A 19,139-nucleotide genomic window follows, 5' to 3' on the forward strand; every position below is an offset into this window, starting at 1 on the left:
GTGATGGACGGTTGAGATTAAAAGAAAAAGGTTATAAATAACCTCACCCACACCCGACCCCAAACCCTAGCCGCCAGTGCCCTCGCCGGAGAAGAAGAACCAGTCGCCAGAGGAGCCGGCCGCCGCCACCCGCCACCGCACCGGAGGGTTTTTCGACCGCCAAACGAGGTAAATTTTCTCCCATATACTCGTTTTTCGAAGCTGAATCTGCCTATGGCCAAATCGGAGCCAAACCACCGGCCAATCGGCCAGAAAACACCGCCGAAGTCCAGCGGCACCGCCGCGACTTCCTTCGATTTTTGCCTCCTATGAGGCCCTTTCCGGTTCCTGTTTGATGCAATTTTTACACCACTGTGATCACCGTCTTTTTCTTTACAGGTTGACCAGAGCAAAATATCAAACTGTGACTTACGCCGGAGAAGTTGCCGCACCCGAGAGCTCCGCCGCGGGTAAGTCTCAGTTTTTTGTGATTTTTTGGCCCGCCGCGGACGGGGGTGCCGTCGCCAGAGCACGGCGGAGCCGCCGTGTCGGAATTCTGATATTGGCCGAAAAGGGGCCTTGGCTCTTATTTGGGATTTTTAGAACACGTGCAGGTACCGGTAGTGCGTTTCAGTTTTCCGAAAAAAATTCAGGAAATTTAGGGACAGTCTGTAGGCGCACTATAGAGCCGATTTCAGACCCTGAAACAAGTAAGGATTTCTCACCCTATTTCCTATCACGGTATTAAAGCCCAATAAATAATAAAATCACATTTCATGAATTAATACATGTGTATAATTAATTAAGGTTTCTAATGGAGCCCGAATCTAATCGGTCAGTTGTTGTTTGATCTACTTTTCAGTTTTAAATGCAGTATGGTATTTGATGTATTTATTTTATGATTTCGTATGCATGAATCATAGTTTCTTTTATTATATTTTGAATTATGGTGAACCCGATGTTGTGTTGTTTTGTTTGATGTTCATTATTGATTTACGTGTTTGTGTATGATTGGAAAATTGAGACAAAGGAAAATGGAAAAAAGGTTATGTGAATTGATAAATGGATAATGTGAACAGCCTGACTAGATATCCTGGGAGATGGTGGACGGACCGGATCTGTAGGGAACCCTATCGGGAACGTGGTCTCTCATATCGGACGGGGTATGGAGATCTTATGTGTTTTGGCACCCATACCAGACAGAGTATGGGGACGGCCTGTTTCACCCTCATACCCGACGGTATTGAGGTTTATGGTTTTGGTACCCATACCGGACGTGGTATGGGGACAGCCCTAGAATCAAGTTATTAATGTTAATGGTTCACGTGTAGTGGGGACCCCCTATGGATCCCCATGGATAATAGTAGGCTGGTAAAGGAGGAAATTTGTTGTCTGATTATTGAAGTGCAAAGTATAACATATGTTATGTTACAAAGCGTATATGATTTTATGATGATTATAATGTTATTGTTTCCATATGATATTTTCATGAATTTCACCGAGGTAAGTGGACAGTAAAAGTTTTTATTGTTGATAAATGAGTTTGCTAATAATTATACTCTATTGGTCGTTTTTGTTTTCTACCAACCTTCACTTATGTGGCAGTGAGATAGTGTGATGTCTTTACTGGGTTAGTGTAGCTCATTCCTTACTTAACCATTTCAGATCAGGAAGACGTGGTTCCCAAGCCCATTCCACAGGAAGACAGCGAGTTAGACGTCTAGAGACTTTATAGTTCTATTCATAGTTTTTATTTCGAGTATTTCTTTTCATCAACCTATTCTTTCATACGTTAAATACATTTATGGTTATTGTGTAAGGGATGTGAATCAAAATTTTTATTTCGCTTCTGCATTTAAGATTTTTTATACATATATCTTCACTTAAATTTTCGGGGCCGTTACAGTTGGTATCAGAGCCGTGTTCCTCGGACTCATCCCTTACATAATAATGCTTAGAGAAATAACCACCGATAAATCGTTACTCAACTCTTCCGTGTGAAAAACAAGTGCAAAGAAATGAGGAGAGGAAGACCCCCACTAAACCGAGCAGCCCGGGATGATTCGTTTCGGAAAGATGTGGACAGAATATTTGAGATGCTAGAAAGGATCATGGCCGCCCAGCAAGGTCGAGAGGAGAGAAGGGAGTTACCCGGACCTCCCCCACTACCACGGGTTGAGCCACTGCTACAGCAAGCGGATCCCGAGCCACCCCGACACGAGCTTGCTCCACCACAGTACCACCCGGCACTACCGCCGCAGTATGAACCAGTGCCCCAGCCACCGTACTGCCCGGCACCGCCACAGTACAATCTGGTGCCCCCACCATATCAGCAGGTGCCACCACAGGGCCCCCCAATATATCCCCAGCCGGGCCCAGTCCCTCTTCCACGGGACCTAGCTCCTTCCTTGATGGACCCAAGCTACATAGAGAGGTACAGAAGACTGAACCCTTCCACTTTTGCAGGGGGATCCTTTTTTGAAGATGCCCAGTATTGGTTGGCGGAGACTGAGAGAGCTTTCAAGACCTAGAGAGTGGTTCTTGAGCAGAGAGCTGCCCTTGCTTCCTAGATGCTGGTAGGGGAAGCAGGTCGTTGGTGAGAGCTCAAGCAGGCCACCCTGCCTACACCAGCCACCTGGGAGCAGTTCTTAGTGGCCTTCCATGCGGAGTATCTCCCTGAGCGCATCCGACACCTGAAGGAGATGGAGTTTGTTCAGCTGGTTCATGGAAACATGACGGTATCGGAATATGCTAGTAAGTTCCTAGAGCTGGGACGATACTCCCCGGAGACATTGATGGATGAAGGCAGGAAGGCCAGGAGATTCCAATGGGACCTCCACCCAGAAATCAAGCAACACTTATTGGTACTGGAGCTCAAGATATACTCAGTCGTTCTAGCAAAGGCACAGATTGTGGAGAGGAGTTTCAACACCCGTCCTCAGTCAGTAGGGAGTCATCGACCCTCAGCTCCACCCCACATACCAGCACCCACTGCGCTGGTCCAACCAAATAAGAGGCTCAGACCAGTGATCCAGGCCCCTTCTCAGGCTCTAGGGGCAGCACGTGGAAAGATCTGCTAGCACTGTGGTAGGGATCACGGAGACCGACCATGCTACTGGCTCAACAACACCTGTCGCATATGTGGCAGTGCCCAGCACTATGCGAGAGAGTGCCCGAGGAACCAGAACCAAGGAATACCTCCTTTTTAGGGCAGAGTTTACAACTTTACCCAGCAAAATGTCGACGCTGACCCAGACGTGGTACAGGGTATGTACACTATATGTGACCATATTGCTCATGTTTTATTTGACACTGGTGCATCGCATTAATTTGTTTTACATGTTTTTGCTTCCAAACTTAATGTATCACCTGATAGACTTGATTCATTGTTATTTATATCTACTGCTGGGGGTGAAACACTATTAGGAGAAGTTATCTACAGGGCTTGTGCCATGGAGATAGCAAATAGGAAACTGAGTGTAGACCTGATAGGTTTAGACACGGGAGATTTTGATGTAATCTTAGGAATGGATTGGCTAGCGGCGTATCACGCCACCATAGATTGCTTTAACAAGAAGGTTGTATTTAATCCTCCCAATGAGGAGCCATTTACAAATTAATAAAATCATTTAGTACTTATTCCTTGATGGTAAGTTTTTTTAATTTTTTAGTACCTTAATCTTGCTATTTTCTCTAACTAGGCAAGCCCAAGAAGGAAATTTGTATCCAAGAGATTCCGATAGTCCGAGACTTTCCAGATGTGTTTATGGACGAACTACCCGGACTGCCAGTGGACAGGGAAGTCGAGTTTACTATAGACTTACAGCCAAGCACCCAGCCCATTTTAGTTGCTCCTTACCGCATGAGCCGTATTGAGATGGAAGAGCTGAGGAAACAGATCACTAAATTGCAAGACAGTGGTTTTATTAGATATAATGTGTCCCCTTGGGGTGCCAGAGTCACTTTTATAAGGAAGGGAGATGGAACGTTGAGACTGTGTATTGATTACAGATGATTGAACAAGGTTATGATCAAGAACAAATATCCCCTTCCCAGAATTGATGACCTCTTCGATCAGCTGCAGGGTGTACAGGTCTTCTCTAAAATAGACCTACAATCAGGCTACCATCAAGTGAAGCTAAGAACAGAAGACATCCCCAAGACGGCCTTTCGAATCAGGTACGAACACTATGAGTTCCTGGTCATGCCATTTGGGCTAACCAACGCCCCGATAATCTTTATGGATCTGATGAACATGGTCTTCAGAGAGTTCTTGGATCAATTTGTTATCGTGTTCATCGATGACATCTTAGTCTACTCAAAAAGTAGAGAAGAACATGCTCACCATCTCGCCCAAGTTTTGCAGGTCCTTAGAAACAAGAAGTTATATGCAAAGTTGAGTAAGTATGAATTCTGGCTTGAGCAGACCGCCTTCCTAGGACACATCATATCGAAGGAAGGAGTATCAGTGAATCCTGAAAAGGTTAAAGCGATACTTGGCTGGGAGAAGTTGACATCAGTTAAGGAAATCTAGAGTTTCCTAGGGATGACAGGTTATTACCGCAGGTTTGTTGAAGGATTCTCCAGCCTAGCAGCTCCTCTAACACGACTCACAAAGAAGAATGCCAAATTTGAGTGGAATAAGGACTACGAAAGAAGTTTTTTAAAATTAAAGAAGCGGCTGACTACTGCACCCGTACTGGCTTTACCGAGTGGATCATAGAGATATACAGTTTATAGTGATGCCTCCTATCTAGGTCTGGGTTGTGTCCTGATGCAGCATGGAAAGGTCATAGCATATGGGTCCAGGCAATTAAAGAATCATGAGAAGAATTATCCCACCCATGACTTGGAGCTTGCCGCAATCATATACGCCTTGAAGACCTGGCGCTTATACGGAGATACCTTTCAGATCTATACCGATCATAAGAGTTTGAAACACATATTCACTCAGAAGGATCTCAACATGCGTTAGAGAAGGTAGATGGAACTCCTTAAGGACTATGATTGTGATATCTTATACCATCCGGGTAAGGGCAACGTGGTAGCAGATGCTCTCAGCAGGAAAAGTGCAGGTATCTTAGCCCATTTGATGGTTTCAGAAAGCAGGCAAATTAGAACCACACAACAGGTTTGACTCCAGGACTTGAGGAGAGCCACATGTTTGGGCTGCCTGACAGTCCAGCCCGAGTTAATCCAGAGAATAAGGAAAGCCCAGTCAGTTGACCCCGCCCTGGTAGCCTGCAATAAGGATGCAAGATAGGGAGTGAGCTCAGAATTCTGAATCTCTGCTGATGGATTACTCCATTTCCAAGACAGAGTGTGTGTCCCAGATGACAGTGAGTTAAAAAGAGACATCATGACAGAGTCCCATAGCTCGAAGTTTGTTATGCATCTAGAAAGCACCAAAATGTACCAAAGCATGCGACTCCAGTTTTGGTGGAATGGGATGAAGAGAGACATAGCCGACTTTATATCTAAATGCTTGGTATGTCAGCATGTAACGCCCGGAAAATATGGAAAAAAAAATTGATTATTTTATTTTAAATATTTTAATTAGGTTTTAAAAAAAGCCACGTCAGCAGCCACGTCGGCAGACCCAGTCAGCAGTCCTGGCCAACCAGGACCTGCCACGTGGCAAAACCACGTCGACCGGGGACGGGCCACGTTGGCGATCTGTGTACGCTCGATCGGACGGCCCAGATCAAGCGTGCGCACGGACGGCCCAGATGCAATCGCACGGACGGCCCAGATTCAATCAAAAACAGACGGCCCAAATTAAATCAAAATGGATGGCTGAGATCAAAAGGCAAAAGGGTATAAATAGAACCCCTATACCTGACCACAAAAACCCTAGCCGCCTGCCCTCGCCGGAGAAGACGAACCAGACGTCGGAGACGCCGGCCGCCGCCACCCGCCACCGCACCGGGGAGATTTCCAACCGCCGATCGAGGTAAATTTCATACCCCCGACTCGTTTTTCCACGCTGATTTCTCCTGTGGCCAAATCGGAGCCAAAATCCTGGCCAAACGGCTGGAAAACACGGCCGAAACCCAGCTGCGCCGCCGCGCCCCTCCTCGGTTTTTGCCTCTGATGAGGCCCTTCCCGGCCTCCGTTTGATGTAATTTTTATATCACCGTGATCACCATTCTTTTCTCTACAGGTTGATCGGAGCCGAATCACCAAAACACGAACCTCACCGGAGAGCCGCCACACCCGAGAGCACCGCCACCGGTAAGCTTCGGTTTTCCGTAATGTTTTGGCCCCCCGAGGGTCCTAGGGTTGTTTTATCACAAGGACCGATGCAAGTGTGGCCGAAACGGCGAAACCGAGGTGAATCGCCGCCGCAAGCGGCGGCGCCGTCGCCGGAGCACGGCGGAGCCGCCATGCCGGAATTGCGATATTGGCCAAAAAGGGGCCCTGGGCCTAATTTGGGATTTTTTGGAACACGTGCAGGTACCAGTAGTGCGTTTCAGTTCCTCGGGAAAAATTCAGGAAAAATTTGGGACAGCCTGTAGGTGCACTGTGAAGCTGTGTTCGGACTCCGAAACGAGTAAGGACCCCGAAACCCTATTTCCTATCACGGTATTAAAGTTCAATAATGATAAAACGGTATTTCTTGAATCAACGAATGTGTGAAATTGCTTAAGGTCGCTAATGGAGCCCGAGTCTAGTGTGTTTGTCGGTTAACTGTTATTTGGCCTATTTTACAGTTTTAAAAGCAGGTCAAGGCAGAGCATCAACGCCCAGGTGGGCTACTTCAGCATTTACTGATCCCAGAGTGGAAGTGAGAATATATCACCATGGACTTCGTATCGGGGCTACCCAAGGCACGTTCAGTACATGATGCCATGTGGGTAATTGTTGACCGACTTACCAAGTCTTCCCACTTCTTAGCCATCAGAATGACCGATCCCTTGGACAAGTTGGCAAGAATGTACATCCAGGAAATAATCAAATTGCATGGAGTTCCAGTGACAGTAGTATCCAACAGGGACACCAGGTTCACTTCTCGGTTTTGGAGTAGCTTTCAGCAAGCTATGGGAACAAAGCTGTCTCTTAGTACTGCCTTCCATCCTCAGACTGATGGACAATCAGAAAGGACAATTCGTACACTTGAGGATATGCTCCGAGCTTGTGTTCTTGACTCTGGGGGCCATTGGGACGACCATCTACCCCTGATAGAGTTTGCCTACAACAACAGTTACCAAACGAGTATCAACATGGCTCTGTATGAGGCGTTATATAGGCGCCCATACAGATAACCGATTTGTTGGGAAGAAGTAGGCAATAGAAGATAGTTCGGCCCGGAGTTGGTAGAGGAGACCACGTCTAAAATAGTTAAAATCAGAAAGAACATTCAGACAACTCAGAGTAGGCAAAAGAGTTATGCAGATACCCGGAGGAGAGATCTAGCGTTTGAGAAAGGTGACTGGGTGTTTTTTAAGGTCACCCCTTTCAAGGGAATTAGTAGGTTCGGCAGGAGAAAAAAACTGAACTCCCGATTTATTGGGCCTTTTGAAATCTTAGACAGGATTGGTACTGTCGCCTACAGACTAACGCTGCCTCTAGAGCTCTCCAAAGTCCACAATGTGTTTCACGTATCCATACTATGTAAGTACAACCCGGACCCCTCTCATGTCTTGGCTCATAAACCGCTTCCACTCCAAGAGTACTTATCTTATGAAGAAGTACCAGTCGGTATCATGGACTGAAAGAGCAGGGTACTCCGCAACCGAGAAATATCATTTGTAAAGGTCGTGTGGCAGAACCACACGCCTAGGGAGGCTACCTGGGAGCTAGAATCATATTTTAGACCCCAGTATCCCCATTTGTTCGACAAAGAGTAAGAGGCAAATTTGGGGGACCAAATTTCTTTAAGGGGATGAGAGTTACAACACCCAATTTATTATTTTTATTTTTATTTTTTCTTATTTATTTTAATATTTATTAGAATTTTAGTTTAATTTTTTAATATTTAATTTATAAGGTTTTAATTTAATTTAATTTAATCTAATGAAAATAAAAAAAATAATAATGATAAAATATGGTAAAATTATTTTTAGAATTTAATTGAAATTGATTTTGAAAAAAATGGGTGAAATTTTGGATTATGGGGGTATTTTTGAAAAGAAAATCAGAAACCGATGGTCAAAACGCAATTTAGAAAAGTTGTGCCTCATCAACAGCCACGTTAGCAGCCCAGTCAGCGGCCCCTGGCCAACCAGAACACGCCGCGTGGCAAGGAAGCTGACGCAGGAGACCACGCGGACGGAGCCACGTGAGCGATCTGCGTACACGCGATCGAACGGTCCAGATCTCACGCGTGCGGACGACCCAGATCTCACTTGCACAGATGGCCCAGATCTCACGCGTGCGGACGGCCCATATTGAATCACGCACGGACGGTCCAGATCGCATCGCGATGGACGGTCCAGATTTATTCCCATTTTAATCGCGATCAGACGGTCCAGATTAAATCGTGATGGACGGCTGAGATTAAAAAGGAAAGGTTATAAATAACCTCACCCACACCTGACCGCAAACCCTAGCCGCCAGTGCCCTCGCCGGAGAAGAAGAACCAGTCGCCGGAGGAGCCGACTGCCGCCACCGCACCGGAGGGTTTTTCGACTGCCAAACGAGGTAAATTTTCTCCCATTGACTCGTTTTTTGAAGCTGAATCCGCCTATGGCCAAATCGGAGCCAAACCACCGGCCAATCGGCCGAAAGACACCGTCGAAGTCCAGTGGCGCCGCCGCGGCTTCCTTCGATTTTTGCCTCCGATGAGGCCCTTTCCGGTTCCCGTTTGATGCAATTTTTACACCACTTTGATCACCGTCTTTTTCTTTACAGGTTGACTAGAGTAAAATATCAAACTGCTACTCGCGTCGGAGAAGCCGCCACACCCGAGAGCTCTGCCGCGGGTAAGTCTCAATTTTTCGTGATTTTTTGGCCCACTGAGGGCCCTAGGGTTGTTTTATTGCATGAACCAATGCGAGTTTGGCCGAATTCAACCGAAAACGGCCAACCCAAGGTGGATCGCCGCCGCGGGCGGCGGTGTCGTCGCCGGAGCACGGCGGAGCCGCCGTGCCGGAATTCCGATATTGGCCAAAAAGGGGCCTTGGCTTTGATTTGGGGTTTTTGGAACATGTGCAGGTACAGGTAGTGCGTTTCAGTTTCCCGGAAAAAATTCAGAGAATTTATGGACAGCCTGTAGGTGCACTGTAAAGCCGATTTCAGACCCCGAAATAAGTAAGGATTTCTCACCCTATTTCCTATCACGGTATTAAAGCTCAATAAATAATAAAATGGCATTTCATGAATTAATACATGTGTATAATTAATTAAGGTTACTAATGGAGCCCGAATCTGATGTATTTTTTGGTCAGTTGTTGTTTGATCTATTTTTCAGTTTTAAATGCAGTATGATATTAGATGTATTTATTTTATGGTTTCATATGCATGAATCATGGTTTCTTTTATTATATTTTGAATTATGGTGAACCCGATGTTGTGTTGTTTTGTTTGGTATTTATTATTGGTTTAGGTATTTGTGTATGATTAGAAAATTGAGACAAAGAAAATGAGAAAAATGTTATGTGAATTGATAAATGGATAATGTGAACAGCCTGACTAGATATCCTGAGAGATGGTAGACAGACCGGATCCATAGGGAACCCTACGGGGAACGTGGTCTCTCATATCGGACGGAGTATGGAGACCTTATGTGTTTTGGTGCCCATACCGGACGGGGTATGGGGACAGCCAGTTTCACTCTCATACCGGACGGGGTATTGAGGTTTATGGTTTTGGCGCCCATACCGGACGGGGTATGGGGACGGCCCTGGAATCAGGTTATTAATGTTAATGGTTCATGTGTAGCGGGGACCCCCTATGGATCCCCATGGATACTAGTAGGCTGATAAAAGAGGAAATTTGTTGTCTGATTATTGAAGTGCAAAGTATAACATGTGTTATGTTACAAAGCGTATATGATTTTATGATGGTTATAATGTTATTGTTTCCATATGATATTTTCATGAATCTCACCGAGGTAAGTGGACAGTAAAAGTTTTTATTGTTGATAAATGAGTTTGTTAATAATTATGCTCCATTGTTCGTTTTTGTTTTCTACCAACCTTTACTTTTGTGGCAGTGAGATAGTGTGATGTCTTTACTGGGTTAGTGTAGCTCATTCCTTACTTAACCATTTCAGATCAGGAAGACGTGGTTCCCGAGCCCATTCCACAGGAAGACGGCGAGTTAGACGTCTAGAGACTTTATAGTTCTATTTATAATTTTTATTTCGAGTATTTCTTTTAATCAACCTATTCTTTCATACGTTAAATACATTTATGGTTATTGTGTAAGGAATATTAATCAAAAATTTTATTTTGCTTCCGCATTTAAGATTTTTTATACATACATTTTCACTTAAATTTCCGGGGCCGTTACATAATATGTGGGTGATACCGAGAGTAGATATGATGGTGGAAGAAATGATTTTTCCGATTAATGAATTAAGACTTTTCCCATTTGGCTTGAATAAGATCTAAGTTCATAATAAGTCCTACCTCTATACAAGCTAATTGATTGGCTTGATGAATTACTAAATCTAAATTTTTAGGAGAAAACATGAAGACAAAAGGAAATAATCATAATAAAGAGAGATGATCAGAGATAAGGAAATAGAAAACCAAATAAACAAAAAAATAATAAGACAAAACACATATAGAGATATATTGGACAAGTAAAAGAAGAAAACCTAAAAGTATATATAATAGAGAACTGGAAGGCTCTAAAGAGATAAAGTTCTATCGTGTTATAAGATACCGAGATTTTTTTTTTCATTTAAGACAACAAATTGAGGAAGAAAAACAATAACCCCGTACTGAAAATGACACTGCCTATAGAGAATATCACCACCCAAACACCTTTTGAAATTTTTTGTTTTTTTTATAAAATTCTTATCATTTATTTGTAATGAGAGGAAAAAATAATCCGAACTAGTCAAATATATTTTTTTACTAAAATTAAAATTTGAGAATATATTTAGTTATTATATATTAATTTTTTTATTAATTAAATTAAACAAATTTTTTATTTTTATTTAAAAATTTTTATTATATAATTTATAATCAATTAAAAATAAAACATTCTTTCTACATTTAGTATTATAAATATATAATTTTAATGTATATATATATATATTATTATATTAATTTTATTGTTATATAATTCTGAAAAAAAAAAGAACTTCTATTTAGCGAAGGGAGCCTTCGTCCCACTCCCGGTACATAACAGCAATTTTACCCAGAAGGTCCCCTTTCATGTCCATTTTTAGGAAAAAGGGGGAAGGAAATTCTTGAAGAAACCTCTTCAGAGCAGGTGAAAATACAGAGAAGAGAGTAGGAATCGGGAAGACGCCATGGTAGTAGAAGGAACCCCCAAACTATCATCCACATCCGTCGCGGAAGACAAACCCAATCCCAATACCGCGAACCCTAATTCTAGACCTCGTGGCGACGAGGAAGACGAGGGGCCGGAGGAAGGGGAGATTGTGGATGAGGATGAATCCAAGAGATCATCAGCCGTTTTGCTCCAGCCGCATCCTCTCGAGCATCCATGGACATTCTGGTTTGATAACTTCTCTGCCAAATCCAAGCAAGCCACATGGGGTAGCTCTATGCGATCCGTGTATACGTTCCGAACTGTTGAGGAGTTCTGGAGGTGATTCTTTATTAATCTTTTTTCGTTTTTCTTTACTCGGTTGATTATAGAACCGTGTCAAAATTAAGGAAATTGAAGAAATCTGGAGATTTGGTGTCGAGGTTTTTTTATAGTATGATCTTGTTTAGGTTAGATATTGGGCACTCATATTGTTTATTGGTAGATAGGTAGAGGAGATTTCATGCTTGTTTGATAGAAAATTGTGAGAGATGAAAGGCTAAGAGTGCTAAGCGGAAAGAAACTATGTTTTTTATGGTATTGTAATAAGGTGAAATGTTTGGCCCTGACTGTGTGGTTGTTATTAGTAATGTTAATGTTAGTATCATATTATTATTATTTGGTGAAGAAAATGCAAGAAATCATAGTTAAGAAATTTGGTTATTCCTGGGATTACCTTTCCATTCCTGAGGGCCTGCTGGGGATTTGGGAGTCTCATTTTCAACTTATAGAGAATATGTTGTTTGATGGCAGAAAAATATTTAAGGAACTGTTTAACACTCTACATTTAGGTTTTCTGTCAGTACTGATTGAATTTTAAAAAGCTGTGAGGAGATCTGGATTGTGCGTTAGGACTTGCTCCTTCTATGCTGAACATGAGTTACTTCGCCATACTCATTGCAAGTAGTAATTCATGTCATATTTGGCTGAAAATATACTGTTGTACTTCCCTTACTTCACGTTTATCAATTCTATTTAACTGTATGAAAGTTTCAAATTATCTGTTGTTTTCTCTTTTCTTAAATGCTTAATTCGAAGGTTAAGTTAGGTTGGTTGTTCTTCTGAGGGAAGGTTTACATTTCATGTTGAGGTGTATAATATATATTACATCTTGTTGCTTGCTTCATGAGTATACTCCTTTTTCGTGGATGGCTCCTGCTGGTGGTAAGTCATAAAAATTCTTATTTTGAAAGGACTAAAGATGAAATGAAAGATAAAGAGGTTGAGACATAACAATCTCCTGGTGGTTTTTGTCCTTTATCGATATATATTACCTTCTATACGTTTATTGCATTTTGGTTTCGGTTGTTGAGTTGAGCTTGGACCATGTATTGCAGTGAAATTTTTGAAAACTCTCAAAACAAAGCTCATACATGGTTCTCTCATTTCTAAGCCTCTAGTTGCTTTTTGTGCATTAATATTATATATTTGTTAACCTATAATCATCCATGCTAGACAATGAGACAAATGGTTTATTATTCATGGATTTTCTCAAAACGATTAAAGTTTGTGGATATGTCTTTGAAACTATTGCATTTGAGCATTGGTACTGCGTCTTTGGTATCCCATAAATGCTTGTGCTAATCCATCAAAAACTATGGTTCTGTTTATTAATTTCCTCAAAATCGTTAAGGATTTCAATATACACACACACACACACACACACACGGACATACACATGTATGTATGTATGTTGATTATCTAAGGATTAAGCCTGTGAGCACAAGATTTTGTTTTGTCAAGGTTTATACTTCAAAAGCTAGATCCAACATCCGGTGCTGTTGTCTATTGCTTTTCTGATGTTTCTCTACCACAGACTGTCAAATCTGCGTTTGTCAACATTTTCCTCAATGTTTAACAGTCTTGCTTTAAATTTTATTTCCATTCAGCCTTTACAATAATATACATCATCCAAGCAAGTTGGCTGTTGGAGCAGACTTTTATTGCTTCAAACATAAAATTGAACCAAAATGGGAGGACCCTGTTTGTGCTAATGGAGGAAAATGGACTATGAATTTCCAAAGAGGAAAATCTGATACCTGTTGGTTGTATACGGTATGCCTCACTATCTTTGGTATCTAGCTCCGTGTAGCATTCACTTTGTATATCATTTATGGACTCTGATTGCCGTGCATGCTGGTTCTAGTTGCTGGCAATGATTGGAGAACAGTTTGATCATGGAGATGAAATTTGCGGAGTTGTCGTGAATGTCAGAGGCAGGCAAGAGAAGATAGCCTTATGGACCAAAAATGCTGCAAACGAGGCTGCTCAGGTAAAATTGAATGACAAAGCTAACTGATGTTTATATCTCTGTTATAATGGTATTATATTTTGGGTGGTCTTAGTTATTTTAACGATTTGCTTAATTTAATTATTTAGTTCTCCTGGACTTGCTTTATGTTTTCCTTAGTTAATTGTGATCACTTTCCTATTCTAATAGTAGCATTATTTGTTCCTCATTGTATTGGTATAGATACCAGTACTTCGGGAAATTCCTATTCTAACTCTTTTTGGAAAAAGTTTCTTCAGACTCTATGAATACTCTTGTCATCTCATCTTTGAAATCATTTGAGTCGATATAGGTTACTCTGGGAATTTTCTTAATATCTTGGTTTGGTGATTCAATAGTGTAATGGTCAAGAAGCCTAGGTGTGGTAGCTAAGGCAGCCCAGATCCCTAAGTGGACTAAATAACCCAAATTCATCTTACATCAACTTGTATACTTTGAGAGAATTTCTTGCTCTTGGCTTCATTAGGCTTGACTATTTTATGCTAATAGACAGATTCGTTGTATTCCCATGATGATTTGCTTCTGTTTAATTTATTTTATCAAAGTGTTACCGGTGGAAAACTAAAAAGATAAGAAGTAATTATGGACTGTAAAATATTGATTCCTATAACATTAGTGGACCATGTGATGAACCATGTATATACGCCATTGCACAGAATCATTGAAATAGAATGGCATGTAAGTTTGTTGAAAGTGTAAGTTACTATTTTGATGAATGATTAGATGGCTTGCCTGCAACTTGCTATGACAAAATGAGATATTTGGAATGGGATGCACGTCATCTTCAAGATGAGTAGGCTTCTTGGTGTTGCCTACCCAACCATGGTGATAAGACAATTAATTTAAAATACAAACTCGTGAGGCATGAATAATTGCATACATTAGTCGAGGAGTTTGCATGTTTTCTTAAATAAATTTCTTGTTGCAGATGAGCATTGGGAAGCAGTGGAAGGAATTTCTTGATTACAATGACACCATGGGGTTCATATTTCACGTAAGAATTTTGTGTTCAAATTTAGGCACACAAATTTATATTTGTCCCTGGCTTATTGGTGGCAGCTCGAGTAACTTCTTGGTTTTTCTTTTCAGGAGGATGCAAAGAAGCTTGAGAGAGCTGCTAAGAATCGCTACTCGGTATGAAATTTGCTGGTTGTTCAGCATTCGCCACAGGAATTCTAAATGTTGGATTCATATCCGAACCTTAGAATGACTTGTACTTACCTTCTTTCCGTAATAGGATAGTTTTCTCAGGCTATTAGGATAGTTGGATAAAAGCAATGCTGCACCTTTTCTCTTCATATCCTAGTTTGGGAATTCATGCCACCAAAAATTGCCGCTTTATTCTGGTTTAATCAAAGATTAATGTTGTCAATAGTTTCTCGGTCGAAAGAGTTTTCTCTTCATATATCCTATTTGAATGGTTACTAAAATGTAATAACCTGGGTGCAAATCTGGATACTGGGATGTATGTTTTCTTTCTGCAGGTCACAGAGTACATAATTGCAAATTTTTCTGATTTATGCATTAAAAATGCTGCTTTCAGTTTCTCTGGGAACTTTTGTTTAATGGAAGCAGTGATGGTTTGAATTAAGTACACTCTGATACTCTTTCTTTTTTGAAGCCCATGTTGTTTAACTAAAGATTTTCAAGAAAAGGAAAAGATTTCTCATGGAGAAGAAATATTCTTTGGGTGAAGAGTGAGAGGGTGGTTGAGATTATTTGTCTAATGAATTTACTGAATAACTTATTTCACACTCACTTATAGTTGATAATATATGATAAACTATACAATACTGTAATAATTATATATCTGTATTAATATTTGTGTATGCATGTGTGTCTATAGCTGCAATACAGTAATATGTATAATATTGTCTTGTGATATGTATGATTAATCTCTAATATTTGTAATGTAATATGTATAATTAATCACTAAGTTTGAAACTACACGTTGAATCAACAATATATGTAAACATAAATTTTTCAAAAAAAATTTCGAAGAAAAAATGTTGTGTATGATTTTACTTGGATGATTTTTTAATATGTTAAGAGAGAGATATTTCGAGAAGAAATAGTCTCTCATTTAATATCTATAATAATTAGATTATGGATCTAGGTCGAAAAACCCGATTTGAATATTTTTTTGATCCGAATATTAAGATTTATAAGTTAATGGATATAAAAAGTTTAGAATGCTATTAAAGAATTTATAATCTCATATTATCTAAAAATTAGGCTAAATCAAGGACATTTTTAGTGGTTACATGAATATATAGTTCAATTTTAATTAACTATTGTTCTGAAAATATATATATATAGTTAATAAAAATACTTAACTATAAAGTCATATTTGTTGGGAAAAAATTTAAATTATGATGTATTTTTAGGTAATATTTTGTTGGAAATGGAAGGAAAATGACTGAGAGATTAATAAAAAACTCAATTTTTAAATTTATAGTTGCTTCTATAAATTTTTAAGTATATGAATATATATAAATACTAATACAACTATTAAAATTTTAAATACATAAGTTATAATTAATCTAATTTATAAATTATAATTAAATTTAATATATGAATTATTTAAAAAAAACTCAAAACATATATTTTAATTATAATACTCATAATTTTTATTTAATTTAATTTTTTAATAAAATAAAGAGTTTAAATATATTGAAATTTGCAAATTATTTTTTTCAAAATTTTTATATACGTTGAATCAACAATATATACCCACATAAATTTTTCAAAGAAAAAATTTGTGTATGTTTTTACTAGGATGTTTTTTAAATATGTTAAGAGAGAGATATTTTAAAGAGAAATTGTCTCTGGTTTACTATCTATAATAGTTAGATTATGCATCTAGGTCGAAAAACTCGACTTGAATATTTTTTTGACTCGAACATTAATATTTATACATTAACACATTCAAAAATTTTGAAACGTTATTAAAGAAATTATAATGTAGCGATCCCGAAAATTCAAAAGAAAATACATATAATAATTTGAGTGCGGAAGCGAAATAAAGATTAAGCTTAATATCCTTTACACAATAACTTAAAAGTACTAAATAATATCACGGAATAGTTCTCTAAAAGAAATATGAGAAATGGAAAAAATAAAGAAAACTATAAAGTATCTATCATCTACTCGCCGTCTTTTTGTGGATCGGACTCAGGAATCAGGTCCTCCTGACTTGAAATAGTTAAATAAGGAATGAGTTACACTACCCCAATAAGGACATCACACTATATCACCGTCACAGAAATAAAAGTTAGTAAAAAACCGAAAACAACCAATGGAGTACATGTAACGGCCCCGGAAAATATTAAAATGAAATGAGTATTTAAATATATCGAATGCGGAAGCGAGATCAAAATTTCATTTAACATCCCTTACACGAAAAACCAAACAAACGTACTTAAAATACAAAAGGTTAAACTAACTAAGAAAGAAAACTCGAAAATAAACTATGCGTATGACTACAGAGTCTCTAGGCATCCCCTTCGTCGTCCTCCTGCGGAACGGGCTCGGGAACCATGTCTTCCTGATCTGAAATGGTTAATTAAGGAGTGAGCTACACTAGCCCAGTAAGAACATCACGATATCTCACCGTCACGGAGATAAAGGTGGGTAGAAAACCACAAAAAGACCAATGGAGCATAATTTACAATAAACTCGTTTATTAACAACAAAACCTTTTATCAATAATAAAACTTTTACCATCCACTTACCTTGGTGGAATTTATGAAAAACAATATGAGAAAAACAATAACATTATCATAATCATTGAATAATCTAAGCTGTAAAACATAACACTTATCACGCCTCTTGTAATTCAATCATTGTACAACATATCTTTTTTCTCATTTACCAGCCTACTAGTATCCGTGGGGGTCCATAGGGGTTCCGCTACCCGTTAACCTTTAACATTCATAATCAGTTTCCAGGGCCGTCCCCATACCCCGTCCGGTATGGGCGCCAAAACCATGAACCTCAATACCCCGTCCGGTATGAGGGTGAAACGGGCCGTCCCCATACCCCGTCCGGTATGGGCGCCAAAACCATAAACCTCAATACCCCGTCCGGTATGAGGGTGAAACGGGCCGTCCCCATACCCCGTCCGGTATGGGCGCCAAAACCATAAGATCTCCATACCCCGTCCGGCATGTGAGACCACAATCCCGGTAGGGTTCCCTACGGACCCGGTCCGTCCACCATCTCCCAGGATATCTAGTCAGGCTGACCCCCATAATACAATTATCAGTTTACACAATCTTTCATTTTTCCTTTTCCTCAATCAGCATCATCAATTCACATTTAAACAAGCAAATCGTAATTCATACCAAACAGACAACATACAGTATCAGTTTTTCAGTCATTCAACCCATAATTAATAAAAACGTAGTACATGCACACAAATCTGTAAAATGAACACATCAAACCTCATTTTGCATTTAAAGCTGTAAACAGGCCAAATAACAGTAAATCATCAATCACACTAGACTCGGGCTCCATTAGCTACCTTAAGCAATTTCACACATGCATTAATTCAAGAAATACCGTTTTATCATTTTGAACTTTAATACCGTGATAGGAAATAAGGTGAGGGGTCCTTACCTGTTTTCGGGATCCGAATACGATTCACAGTGCGCCTGCAGGCTGTCCCTAATTTTCCCCTGAATTTTTCCCGGGGAACTGAAACACGCTCACAGTACCTGCACGGGTTCCAAAAAAAATCCAAATTAGGCCCAGGGCCTCTTTCGGCCCAAATCGCAACTCCGGCACGGCGGCTCCGCCGTGCTCCGGCGACGGCGCCGCCGCTGGCGGCGGCGAGTCGCCTCGGGTTGACTGTTTTCGGCCGTTTTTGGCCGAATTCGGCCACACTCGCATTGGTCCTTGTCAGAAAACAACCCTAGGGCCCTCGGGGGGCCAAAAAATCACGGAAAAACGGAGCTTACCGGCGGCGGCGCTCTCGGGTACGGCGACTCTCCGGCGAAGTTCGTGTTTTGGTGATTTGGCTTCGGTCAACCTGTAGAGAAAAGAATGGTGATCACGGTGATATAAAAATTGCATCGAACGGAGGCCGGGAAGGGCCTCGTCGGAGGCAAAAACCGAGAGGGGGCGCGGCGGTGCCGCTGGGCTTCGGCCGCGTATTCCGGCCGTTTGGCCGGGATTTCGGCTTCGATTTGGCCATAGGAGGAATCAGTGGGGAAAAACGAGTCGGGGGTATGAAATTTACCTCGATCGGCGGTCGGAAATTTCCCCGGTGCGGCGGCGAGTGGCGGCGGGTGGCGGCGGTCGGCCTCTGGTTCGTCTTCTCCGGCGAGCGGCTGGCGGCTAGGGTTTGTGGTCTGGTGTGGAGGTTCTATTTATAACCCCTTGCCTTTTGATCACAGCCGTTCATTTTGTTTTAATCTGG

At 40.7% G+C, this 19,139-nt stretch overlaps 1 protein-coding gene across 1 annotated transcript; it reads left to right on the forward strand.

Moving 5' to 3' along the window:
* Nucleotides 1-11,224: 11,224 nt before the first annotated feature.
* On the forward strand, nucleotides 11,225-15,091 carry EIF4E (eukaryotic translation initiation factor 4E). Its single transcript, XM_088211231.1, has 5 exons — nucleotides 11,225-11,709; nucleotides 13,317-13,482; nucleotides 13,574-13,699; nucleotides 14,646-14,711; nucleotides 14,807-15,091. The coding sequence occupies exons 1-5, from the start codon at nucleotides 11,408-11,410 to the stop codon at nucleotides 14,855-14,857; spliced, it is 711 nt and encodes a 236-aa protein (XP_088067357.1). The 5' UTR covers nucleotides 11,225-11,407; the 3' UTR covers nucleotides 14,858-15,091.
* Nucleotides 15,092-19,139: the final 4,048 nt, after the last annotated feature.

The sequence above is a fragment of the Carica papaya genome, chromosome 9 (assembly GCF_054855325.1).
Source record: "Carica papaya isolate Zhongbai chromosome 9, ASM5485532v1, whole genome shotgun sequence".
NCBI lineage: Eukaryota > Viridiplantae > Streptophyta > Magnoliopsida > Brassicales > Caricaceae > Carica > Carica papaya.